The following is a 12851-nucleotide window of genomic DNA, read 5'->3' as shown; positions in this document are numbered from 1 at the left end:
GGCATTTAGCAAGTCAATTGACAATAACTAAGCCAATAGCAACAACAAATGTAAGGGCCGTAACCAGATATTTGGCCTAACTCTGAAATTCTTTTGTCAGAGATTTCATGGTTGGCAGACCATCACGTGGTCTTCAAGGACCATCTAACACTACAGGATGGCTGCTCAGTGAGCATGAATCGTGACTTAGTCTGCAAAGTATGCAGAGACATCAGATCTTCATTAGCCTAATATCGCTTATTTCAGAGGGCTTACATAGTAATAATATTATAATATACATATATCATATGGCATCTCTTTCTCAGTGCTTATGACTGTACTGGGAAGGCTTCTGGAGCACCAGATGAAACATGGCTGGTGCTGCTAGTATGCTCCAGACGTTGCAGTAGCTTCATGAACTAGGATCTTTGATGCCACTTCAAAACAATTACGTTTTAGAACATCTCCATATGCTGTCTTCAGCTTCCCTGTCATATGCCTTCTGCTCAATTAGCAGCTGCAAAAGGACAAAATTCATCACTATTTGAGTTCCAACTGTTCAAGTTAAGAGAGCATAAACAGTTAAGCTGTATCAATAAATTTACTTGCTACGAATTCATGCAATTGGAAACTTACTTCCCACATTCACATGTCTCCTGAAATAAAAATGAAAAAAAGGAATTTACAAGCCATATGCTGTTGTGACATCCACGCAATGTAAATTGATAATCTGTTTGGATGCCATTCCCTCGTTTATTGGAGATCTCTTCCAAGAAAGATCTGCTGACAAGATTAAAAAAGTGACTCATGAAAACAAACAAGGAAATAACCTCTCTGGTGCAGTGCAGGGTTTGGGGCTTGTGGAATAGTCCATCCAGGAGAGTTCTGGCATTGGCAAGACTGAGAGGCATAACTTAAAGAGAGACCAGTTCACTGCAAATTTTTTATACAGTGACAAGGAAATGATACTTTGTGTTTCCCAGTCCCTGTCCTCCTCCTACTTTCTGAACAAATCACTCACACCAGGGTGGGACTGTTAATTACCAGTTATGTGCCTTGGCTATCAAGAACTGCAAAGGCCTCATCAGTGACATGCAGAAAAAGTAACCAAGAATCACCCATCCGTTTCATATTTCTCTCTGCCGCCTCTTCACACATTGCTGAAGAGGTGAAAAAGATTAATTCCTGAACTTAGGAACTTCGAGAGCATTCAGTCTTCAAATCTGCTTATTAAGTGAATCAATAGCCAACTGGTTCAGCAGCGCTACCCATCAGCCTCCTGCAGTATATTTACAGAAAGGCAGTATTTCTTTCAGGGTGGTCTAGAACTTTTGTACAAAGACATATAAGGAGAACTGTGTTGCCTGAAAAGAGAGATCTCATCTTTGCACACATTGGTTAAAAAATTATACGGACTTTCACTCTCTGTGATCTTCAGAACAAGAGGCATCTGGTAAACCTAATCTTCATTGAGTAACTTCATAATCAGAAAGTGCTGCAGAGCAAGGAAGAGGAGGTGCAAGTTTTAATTTCTCTGGCTCTTCAGCAAGACATAAGTGCTGCTGCCATCATCAGAGTACCAAATCAAGATTGTCAGGCAAGCATGAAAGGAGATGTCAAAAATACACAGGCCTCTGCACCTTTTGAGCTAACAAAAGTTAACTATGATGTCTTGCACTACTACTGTGAAGAGGGAAGGTAATTTTATTTCACTAAAAAGAGGTAAGACCAACTGGGCACTTGTAAAATGGATATTCCTGAAAAGAGAAGACTACTTGTATACCCAGACTGCAACCATAGTACAGCTGCTCATGTAAATACCCAAAAGAACTTTTCAAATATGGAACAATCCCTCCCAGGCCTATGACTTAGTTTCTTCAGCTTCCAAGAGGCAGCTTTCAAGACTTCAGAGATCTATGGTAGGATTTGGACCTTGAAAATATGCCTAGAACCATAACCTCAAGATAATCTGTATCTCTCTAACAAAGATCAAGAGCAGCAGTTGCAATGATTGGCTCAAGAACAAATGTGAAGAAAATACATTTTACAGTGAGGATAATGAAGGACCCAGTTATTTTTAAGATAAAAATGAAATTTGCAATTAGAATATTTCCTAAGGATAGAAAAGAGGAATTTTGTGACGGATGCAATTCTTGTTCTTTGCTTCAAATTAATTTATTTTTCCTTTCTTCACCTTGATTTAAATTGTTTCTGTGTGAAGATGCCCAAAATGCCTCAAAATTTAATTATGCAGATGACTAAAACTTGATACCTTAGGGTAGCAGCAAAATAGCCATGTTACCTGCAGGACAAACAACTGCAAAAGAAGTGCAGAAAGCAATACTACAAAAGCTTGAAGTAACAAAAGCTATGGGAGCAAAATAATTCCAGCTGATTTCTTTAGCTGAAAGCTATCAGTTTCCAATCATACTTTTGAACTGTCCAGTGCTTGTTTACTCATTCTGTTCAGACTTTTGTTTTAAATGTCTGAAGGAACATTTTTGAAGTGACATTAATAATAATGAAAAAAGGTAAAATACTGTTTTGCTTGGTTAGGTGAATGTTACTTGAGTCCTCACTTTTCACACGGCAGTTGTGAAGCAGGACAGGAAGAAATTGACAAGAAAATTGAGCCCTAGAATAAGCATGAATAATTCCTGTTACCTTTTGAATATCTGGTAAATCTACTAAAATTTTTATTATGACTCAAATTCAGGTATGCCACATACCATCTTATACAGGCAAGGAGGTGGCAATAGCATGATGACAATGGCTAAAGAGCCTCATGAAGCATAACTTTCCCCAGTTACTTTTTTAGAAGACTCTGCCTTAATGTTTTTCAGATTGCTCTTTAAAATGGTTTTGTATGTCTTAGTCTCTGTTTTAAAAAATCAGCACAGCTTGTACTACATAGCACAAAACAGTACAGACAGCAAAAAGTTGCTGTGAGCAGGAAGGACATTGAGGTGCTGGAGTGGATCCAGAGGTAGGCTACCAAGTAAAGGATTTGGAGCATGTCTCATATGAGAATGGCTGAGGGATCTAGGGCTGTTTAGCCTGGAGAAAAGAAGGCTTAGGGGAGACATTACTGGTCTCTACAACTGCCTGAAAGGAAGCTGTAGCGAGATGGGGATTGATCTGTTCTCCCTAGTAACAAGCAATAGAAAAGAGGAAACAGCCTCAAGTTGTGCCAAGGGAGGTTCAGGCTGGATATGAGGAGGGATTTCTTGACTGAAATGGTTGTCAGGCATTGGAACGGGCTGCCCAGGGAGGTGGTGGAGTCACCATCCCTGGACATGTTTAAGAGACAGTTGGATATTGCACTTAGGAAAATGGTCTAGTGGTTGATAGGGCTGTGACAAAGGCTGGACTTGATGATCTTAAAGGTCTCATCCAGCTGAAACAATTCTATGATTCTGTGATTTTAAGATAGCCAGGGTGATAAATGCCATTTGGGGAATACATATAAATGGAGGGATAGATCCTCTGAGCCATTGCTTAGATAAATCATCCTTCCTTGGGTAAGTAGACATGCTTTAAAATCTCACTTGTTTCTGTATCTTCAAGCACATACTAAATTAACTGATAGTATCTTATTTTGAAGGGAGTTAAGCTAAATGGTGTGACTATATGACCAGGGTTTATAAACTGTAGTAACAACAAATTTATAGTAAGACAATCTATTAAAAGTGTAAGTGTAACATGTAATGGCTTTGAAAGATTTAGCAACCTGCAAATTTTAAGATTTAAATCCCTACTACACCTATAGGTGAGCTCTTAGCTCTACCATCAGAGGTTGGAAGAAATCCTACACAGTTCTCAGACTTTCCTAGGATGACTACAGGTAGTGACAGCTGGTAGTAGTGCCACTTTTATCTAAACAGAGATAACCTCCTTCTGGTTGTTCTACTAGCCACATAGGCAACCTAAGTCTAAGAAGTTCTTTCTTTGTCTTCTTGTGAGTATGAATGTTCTCAAGTAACTGGTCAGGGGTAACTGCTCATGTTTCTCAAAATGCATTAGCAATTGCCGGTAAAGAATAAAAATTCAGAAAGGAAAAACAGTAGCTTTTTGAACATTAGAGTAGGATTTGTATAAAGCAGTCAGAGCAAAAAGCATACTTCAATTTCACAGTATAAATTTGCCATCTTGATATGGTAGATATTGCCAATAAATGCAGGTTTCAGCAGAGCAGAGACATAGAGTTAATCCATTTGTATTGATACAGACTGACTGTGGAGTGAAACTCCATTACCTTTTAGTAATGCTGTCAGGATAGCTAAATCGATATCCTGGTGTCCTTCTGATCCCATGCGAAATACTGTGATCTGAAACGTTAAAAGACAATGCCATTATTAAACCCAGTATAATTAAAAAAAAAAAGAGAGATTAAATCAGGGCAACATAATTTGGATTTCAAAATGTTCTGATGGCTACAAGATGATCTTGCTTTAAGTACTTTATAAGATGCACATTAGATGGGATTAACACATGGTATTTTTTGTGAGATAAAATTTTCTAAAGATAGAAATTGTACTAATGAACACATGGGAAGAAAGTCCTTTGTGATACCTATGGGGTGAGACTAGAGACCAAGTAATGTTCTTGTATTAGAGTAACACTAGATTTAGCATTCCCAATGCATTACTGGTAGGAATTAAGCGTATTATAGGACTGAATTTATGGCATACAACATTGAACAAATATTTTTTACCAAAATTAGCAACATATTCAACCTCGTGGTTTTACATAGAAGAAAGTTAGAAAAATAATCTAAGAAATAAGCTTCTAACAGATCTTTAGCCATGTGTGGTCAGTGTCCTATCACTATAAGATATAAGCTTTGAAGCAGTGAGACGAGATACACAATTCATGAAGAGTAAGAATGAATATAGCAGGGCTGTTCTTTCAAGCCAGTTTCACTCTTGGTTAAGACTGCACTGAAACATCTAGAAGTCTAAATCCCCTTGGGCCTTTTGTTGCCATGGCAATAGCTGCTGTTGTGCCTCTGCTTCTTGTGAAGCAACTGAGACTGCAGCTTTTTATTAGTGCCTTTCCTTTACTAATGAAACCTCTGTCATCATTTTGATCCGAATACTTGTTACCTGCTTTTCTTTTTAATTTTGCCAGTATAGACTGGCTTTTTTTTTTTTCTTTTCCTTTTTTTGTTTAAAATTAAGTGATATTTTTACTTAGGAATTGTGTAAACATATTTCAGACTCATAGGCAGTAGCATATGTTGTTCCCACATTCCTAGATTCCTACTCATACAGCAAGACTGAACTGTGGCAGCATCAGAGATAGAGATCAGTAAATGTTAGAGCACAAAGAACAGTGTATCATCACGGAGAAAGGAAATGTATAAAGTGGCCAAGTCTAAGACAACACTTTGGAACAAGGTTCATTTTGCCAGATGAAATAGCCCTGTGGAGGGTGTCCCAAGACATCTGGGTTCAAAGGGAGGGACTTGGGCATCAGTGAGAGAAATACAGAATGTTAGAGGCAAAATGGAAGAAGTAGTAGAAAACTGGCCTTGTTGAATTAGTCAGTTGACTCAGAAGAAAAAGTCAGGTTACCTCCACAGTTAAATAGCAGATTGTTTTCAAATTAGACTTAGTTTGACCCTTCAAAATGTTCCTGAGACAAAGCATAAATATTGCAAATGATACTTTTATGATTTATTTTTCTTTTTCTCTGGAATCTACAGATGTTTCTGGGAAATCACTTGATATCTATCACCACACCACAACTTAGAGAACAGAGTAGAATAGCATAGCATAGCATAGCATAGCATAGCATAGCATAGCATAGCATAGCATAGAATAGAATAGAATAGAATAGAATAGAATAGAATAGAATATTTCAGTTGGAAGAGACCTACAATGATCTAGTCAAACTACCTGACTACTTCAGGGATGACTAAAAGTTAAAGCATGGTATTTGCGTCCAAATAACTCTTAAACACTCTGAGTCTTGGGGCACTGACTACCTCTTTAGGAAGCCTGTTCCAGGGTTTGACCACCCTCCTCAGTAAAAAAATGTTTCCTGATGCTTTTCCTAACATTTTTCTTATCTCCTCAATGACTGGCAAGGAAGCTTTCTCTGCTGTGCAAGCAGTCTGGTCCTCCAAGCTGTAAAAGCATGGATAATGTGGGTCAATATACACATTTGTATGTATGTTTCATCTTAAAACACAATAAAAATGTAAAGCTGGTGAAGTCAGCCCTTCTACTGTACATACTTATGATATGCTTTCTCATGCCACAGATGATGAACTGTGCCATAGAAGTTAGCTGCCAGGCAGGCAGAAGGAAGAGAAAACCTTCCTCCTTTACACAGCAGGAGAGAGGAAGGTCTCCCTTCTCATGGGCAGCTCTGGGAGGCACTGACAATAAGCAGGTAAACACAGTGTTGTCACATAATGGTCTGATCATACATCCTCACAACTCTTTGCAATTTCCTACATGATTTTTGCAGCAAACAGGCATCTCCACAGCACTGAACGTAAACATGACAGACTGACAAGCAGATCAGCTAAACGCTGAGAATGTCTTGTTTGCATCACTGTGCTGGTGGGCCCATCACGACATGACACTTTTCTCTTGGAGACTGAAAATACTTAACGACAGCAGTACATCTCAAACTAAAGACATGCTCAGTGAATTCCCAGCTTAATTAAAAGGCATCATATAAATTGAACCTGTTCTCATTATTTCTTTCCCCAAATTAACAGGTAAAATTTCACGTTTGCCATATACTCATCTAGTTTCAAAGGTCATTAACATATATGACCTCTTGCTAGGTGCCATTTACAGGTACTCTGGTGGGTAAATCAAAGCAGGGAACTGAGAAACAGCACATTGATGCTGTTAAAATAGGATGTCAATGAGAGCCGTGTCACTGATGCCACTCTACTAATGTACATAAAACTGCTGTGCTAAAGGAAAATATCTGGGTCAGTAAACTTTATTCCCACCCATTTCTTGCTGGATGAATGTCTGCCACTGAGATGCAAAAAGAACAGTAAGTTCAAGTCCTCTTAATTCTTTACTAAGAAAAAAAAAAGAAAGCCTTTCCTCTATAAACAAAGAGAGTATCTAAGACCATTCACTCTTAAAAAGACCTACTGTGGTCCCATTTAAATCTGTGGTTGTATCCTAGCCTCTATACAAGTTAGTGGAAAAGGAAAAACAACCTAGTAGGGTGTGTAAATGAAATGCAAGACATTTAATTAATTAAAAAAATAACCCCCCAAAAGATGGGGTTAAAAAGCAGTACATGTTTAACACTTGCCTACCCTGCCAAAAGGAAGCAAAAGGTAGGAGTTAGTCTGACATTTTTTGTGTTACTGTCAAAAAAAGGAAGATTAAACTGAGGCATCTTCTTTATACTGATCTCATTCAAATTTTATCCATAAAATGGTTTCTATTTTTCTGATCATAATTAAATTGTAACAGAGAGAAAAACTACCATTTACCTTACTCAGCTATTTCTTTCAAGATGAAAAACAATCTATATTCAAAGAAAAAAAAAATCACGTACTCCTTTCTGCTCCCTGGGATTTGGGTCACATTATTACTTCTATGTAGCTGGTAGTTTCAGTTGTTGATGTTAAACTCTATTATTTTAAAAGAACAGTTTTTTATGTTCCTGTGCCACCACCTTGAGTATTGTGGGTTTGGCTTTTTTTTTGCCTCCTCTCTTTCCTCAGTGTTCACAGTAGTTATTGGCTTGAAATTACTTTTTCAGGTTATTGCCTGAGGCACCTCAGTGAATAACTGTGACTTCCAAAAGCAAGCTTTTTAAAAAATACATTTTTCTTCTTTTCTTTACAGATATAATAGAAGTTGATGTTAACATCCCTCAGAAACAAACAAAACTGTATTGCACCACACTAAAGAAAGAGTTAACTCTTCAGATGAAAACACAACTGAAACAGACAAGCCAAAATGCCTCTGCACTAACAACCAGCAAAACCCGTGTTAATAGGCATCCTCATTCTTGCTAAATGTAACCCTAATATCTGAATTTCTCCTCTCAGGAGGAGATGGTTGGCACCCAAACGCCAAACTCTTGTGTCACAAGACTACCACTCATTTGCCTCCACAAAACCTGCCTGAGTGAAATGTGTAAGGTTTGCCTTTAAAAGCAGGAAAATAAAAAATAAAAAAAAAGGTCCTAGCCCTAACTGGAAAAGTCTTTCTTCTACCTCAGTGCAGACTTTACTGAAGTATCTAAATGTCAACAGGATTAACTTCCAGGAGAAAAAAAAAAAAAAAAAAAGCTGTGTTCTAATTCTTCCCAGGAAAATGTGTTAAGAAATCATCGAGCCAAAACAGACCTCTGCAAGCACAATGATTGCAGCACACAGTGATACTTGCCAGTAGTAATTACAGTCTGGCAGAGTAGAAACCTAATTTTCAGGCAGGACAGGTAACAAGTAGAAAGCAAAAGAGGTGGATTTAGAAGGAAGCATCAGGATAAAGTCTAAGGTGGGGGATGGGGGGAATGACATGGATGGGCAGTGGGAAGAGATTATCTGACCTTTGCCTCTACCAAAAAACACTCATTTTAAAGCTGCTCTGCTTTTCCTGTTTAGTGATAGCTCCATTCCTGTTTGACAGATTACTTTTTCCTTTCCCTTCCCTCCCCTCTAGTTTCTGGCTCAGCAGTGTCAGTTTAACCTAGTAGGATACATTCTGTTGTTTTCCTGCTTTCCGCTGATACTGCACTGCACTTATACTGGCAAAGTCAGCCAATACTGCTGTTCTATCTGAAAGCTGCAGCCTTTGGAAAGGACTCATGTCAGAGAGGTTCATAAAGGACTGTAACCTGTGGGAGGGATCCCATACTGGAAAAGGAGAGGAATGTGACGAGACCTCCCCTGGGGAGGAAGGAGCGGCAGAAACCATCTGTAAGGGACTGACCCCAGTGCTCATTCCCTGCCCCCGTGTGCTGGTGATGGGGAGAAGACAGAGATATCAGGAGCAGAGAGCTGAGCCCAGGAAGAAGGGAAGGATGGGGGAAGGAGGTCTTAAAGGGCTGGTTGTATTTTCCTCACCTGCTTTTGTTTTGCATTCTGTTTGTTCTGTTTCTAGCTGGTAGTGGACTAAACCGATCTTGTTTTCTTCCTTAAGTCAAGTCTGTTTTGTCCAGAACCATGGTGAGTAAGCTCTCCCTGCCCTTGTCTCAATCCACAAGGCCCTCAGTTGTCTTTAGCACACCTCACCATGGAGGTACAGTGCAGGTGGGGGGTTGAGTAAGTGGCAGCATGGTGCTTTGTAATAGTCTAGGCTTAAACCATGACATTACATCACAGTTTGCCATATTCAGGCCTAGCTGGATACATAAATGATAAATCTTCATCACTATGAGCTGCTACACCACAAACTGGTCCACATTCTACACCAGCAAAGTTGATTGTACCCATAGAATGAGAAGTAAGAGCAATAAGTAGAGACAGTGGCCACAGTCATCATTAAGGGCAAGTTTGCCAGGTCATAAGATGGGAATTAAAGTAAAAAACTGTTTTGAAATAGTTTAAAAGAATATTTGGTGAAATTATTCACGGGACATAAAAATTCTTCCCAACTACCAGTATGTTCCTCTTTTAATGTCTTTTCTAACCAGAAGGTGAGTCCTTCACCTTCACCATATCACCTTTTTCTAGGGCTTATTCTGAGTAGAGACAGAAAACCTTCTTCTGTTCAAGGCCAGTATAATAACCTGGGATTGTTTTTCAATAGCTATACAGCACCACACTGGATTTAAGGTCTCTGAAATACTCTTTCAGTGTGAACATTTCCTTTTTTTACACTAGAGTTAACCTCAACCACTTCACAGTATAAAGAACGCGTTGAAATGTACTCAGATTTTCAGCTTGTATTTGTTTGGAGAGAGAGGAAACATCACTAAATCAGCAGGGAGAATGCAGTGCACACATGCACAGACAAGTATTTTACTGTCTTGAAGAAGATGAGAAATGAGGATGAAAAATCATTCTCTGTACCTCAGATTGACAATGCCTGGTGACTAGACAAAGGATAACTGAAGACAGGAAAAAAAGAGAGTAGCAGTATGGAGAGCAGAGAAACCCGCCAAGAGTTCTCACTTTACATACTGTATTCATAGCATCTTAAGAATGCTGCAAATTATTCATGCTTTTACAGATGGAGTTGTTTCTCACCATCACTTCACTATGACATCAAGAGAAAAATACAGTGATCTAAAATTCATACAAAGTGGGTTTTTTCTGCTATCTCCAGAAGATTTTTTAATGTCTTTAATTCTTACCTCTGACAAACACACAAATTGTTTTTATGCATATCAGTTAGATAAATCAGAAAAAAAAGTCCCTTTTCTACAAAAAAGAAGATATGATTTTGAATACAACCTGAAATTCCTCTTTGAAAGCATGAGTTGGTTCAGCAAAAGAGGCAATTCCTTCCAGAGTACATATTTACATGTATAATTTAGCTAGGCCTACCTGAATATTTCAGAGGAAAATTGCCCTGAAAAGAAACATGAGAGCTTGATAAAACAAAACATTAAAGGAGGTCAGTTATGCAAAGCCTCAAAATGGTTCAGATAGGAGGGGAAAATATTTCCTTTCTTCTTGAAATGAATAATCCCGTTTAACTTGGGGAGAAAAGCTGCTTGATATGGAGGCATAACAAAGATCACAGTGAGCAGGTGAGTCAATGGATAATACTGTAGAAGAATAAGGATGGCCAAAAGAGAGGAAATTCAGAAACAGAAAGATTAGAGAGAATTAAGTTTAGGGAAAACCTAAATTTAGTGGTCTGCTATTCTAAGGCATAAGAGAATTCCAAATAAGGAAATGAGAGGGAGCAGACATGAGGGAGAAAGTTTGAATGTTGGTTGTAAAGTTTTTAAATTTTACACTTCCTTCTGCATTGTCTCAGCAATGCAACACTTCACATTTTTCTTTAAACCAATAATTTGCCATAGACTCATTTTCTGGTAACAAATAGAAAATAAACAAAAAAATCAGTGTTTATAAGAAAGGCAGCAATTCTGCAATTGAGGAGCCATCTAGGTGTACCAAAAAGAATTTGATAGAAATTACTGTAAGTGTTTGGCTTCCTCTGTAATTGGTAGCTTTTATTCCAGACTGACACAGCTGTGTCAATCCCTTAATGACTGAAAAGAAAAGGCTATGGAAATCTCACAGCTCTGTCCCACATAAAAAACTATGCATTTTATAGCATGCACATACTTTTAAAGCCTTACAGCACTGTAACATTTTGGAATGAAACATATGTATTTTCCAGTGGAATAAATTACTAGGTTTTAGCAGTAAAAACATTAAAAACAATCCTTTTACCTTATCCAACAGATTTCATACTGCTGTTACCTTGGGCCATTTATAGCTATTCAGGCAGTGAAATGCCAGTCCCTGATTTTAAAGCTGAAGAAACACGAGTAATAAATTGTAAGTCACAAAGCATATAAGCAGTGGAACAGAATTTAGATGCTGTCTGCTAAATCACTGGGCTGTGCACATCAACAAAATGTGATGATAAACACAGATGTGTTTCCATGTATACTTCCAGCATTGAAACTAGTTAAGATCAACCACAAAGACGAAATAGGCATTTTCATTGAAATGTTATAATGCAAGCTCTTCTATCACCCTGATTCAGGGAAAAAGTGTGGAGTAAATGTGATGTAGTTCACTTCCTCCACCTCTTCTACTGTAGAGTTCTTGGAGGTATTGACAAGACACTATATAGATTTTCTTCTGAAAACATGAAATGACTCAAAGAGTTAGAAAGAGACATGAGTAGTACAGTGAATAAAACAATAAAGCTTTATCATTTGGAAGGCCCTGACATCTGAATCTCAAGTAACAGGAGTTAAGATCAACTGAAACCTAGTGTACGGGAGATTATTAACCCCACCAGTTCCAAAGCAGCTGTTACCCACCAACATTGATCCACCAATGATATAAGAACCATGCACGGGTTCTAGCATATACTGAGCAGAGGCTTGAATAAAATGCTTTTAGAGGAGATGTTAGCTGCCACGTAACCCTATCAAATGTGTATTTCTCCCAGAATGCACACTTCTGACAGATGGGCAGGCACCCATGCCATGGACTGCAGGGATTAGGGTCAACTTCTGTCTATCATAGAATCATAGAATGGTAGGAGTTGGAAGGGACCTTTAGAGATCATCTAGTCCAACCCCCTGCAGAAGCAGGGTCACCGAGATCAGGTCACATAGGAACACGTCTTGAAGACCTCCAAGGAAGGAGACTCCACAACCCCTCTGGGCAGCCTGTGCCAGGGCTCCGTCACCCTCACAGTGAAATAGTTTTTTCTTATGTTTAAGTGGAACTTTTTGTGTTCCAGCTTCATCCCATTACCCCTTGTCCTGTTGCTAGATACTATAGAAAAAAGGGATGTCTCAACCTCCTGACACTCAACCTTTAGATATTTATAAATGTTAATAAGATCACCCCTCAATCTCCTTAAGACTAAACAGCCCCAGTTCCTGCAGCCTTTCCTCATATGAAAGATGTTCCATACTCTTGATCATCTTGGTGGCCCTGCGCTGGACTCTCTCCAGCAGTTCTCTGTCCCTCTTGAGCTGAGGAGCCCAGAACTGGACACAGGACTCCAGGTGAGGCCTCACCAGGGCAGAGTAGAGAGGGAGAAGAACCTCCCTTGACCTGCTGGCCACACACTTCTTGATGCATCCAGGATGCCATTGGCCTTCTTGGCCATGAGGGCACATTGCTGGCTCATATTTAGCCTATTAGCTTATTATCAATCAGGACTCCCAGGTCTCTCTCTGCAGAGCTGCTCTTCAGCAGTTTGACCCCTAATGTCTGTGTTCAGCAGTTT

At 38.9% G+C, this 12851-nt stretch overlaps 1 protein-coding gene across 1 annotated transcript in view; it reads right to left on the bottom strand.

Annotated features, from left to right (window-relative positions):
- TRPM3 (transient receptor potential cation channel subfamily M member 3) overlaps positions 1 to 12851 on the bottom strand; it is a 399584-nt gene that overhangs the window by 61501 nt on the left and 325232 nt on the right. The window contains exon 9 of the mRNA XM_062019433.1: positions 4235 to 4307. Coding sequence (XP_061875417.1) covers positions 4235 to 4307 — 73 coding nt within the window. The remainder of the gene's footprint in view (positions 1 to 4234; positions 4308 to 12851) is intronic.

The sequence above is a fragment of the Colius striatus genome, chromosome Z, assembly GCF_028858725.1.
Source record: "Colius striatus isolate bColStr4 chromosome Z, bColStr4.1.hap1, whole genome shotgun sequence".
Taxonomy (NCBI): domain Eukaryota; kingdom Metazoa; phylum Chordata; class Aves; order Coliiformes; family Coliidae; genus Colius; species Colius striatus.
Note: the sequence above shows the minus strand (reverse complement) of the source record. Positions and strands in the feature narration are given on the sequence as shown.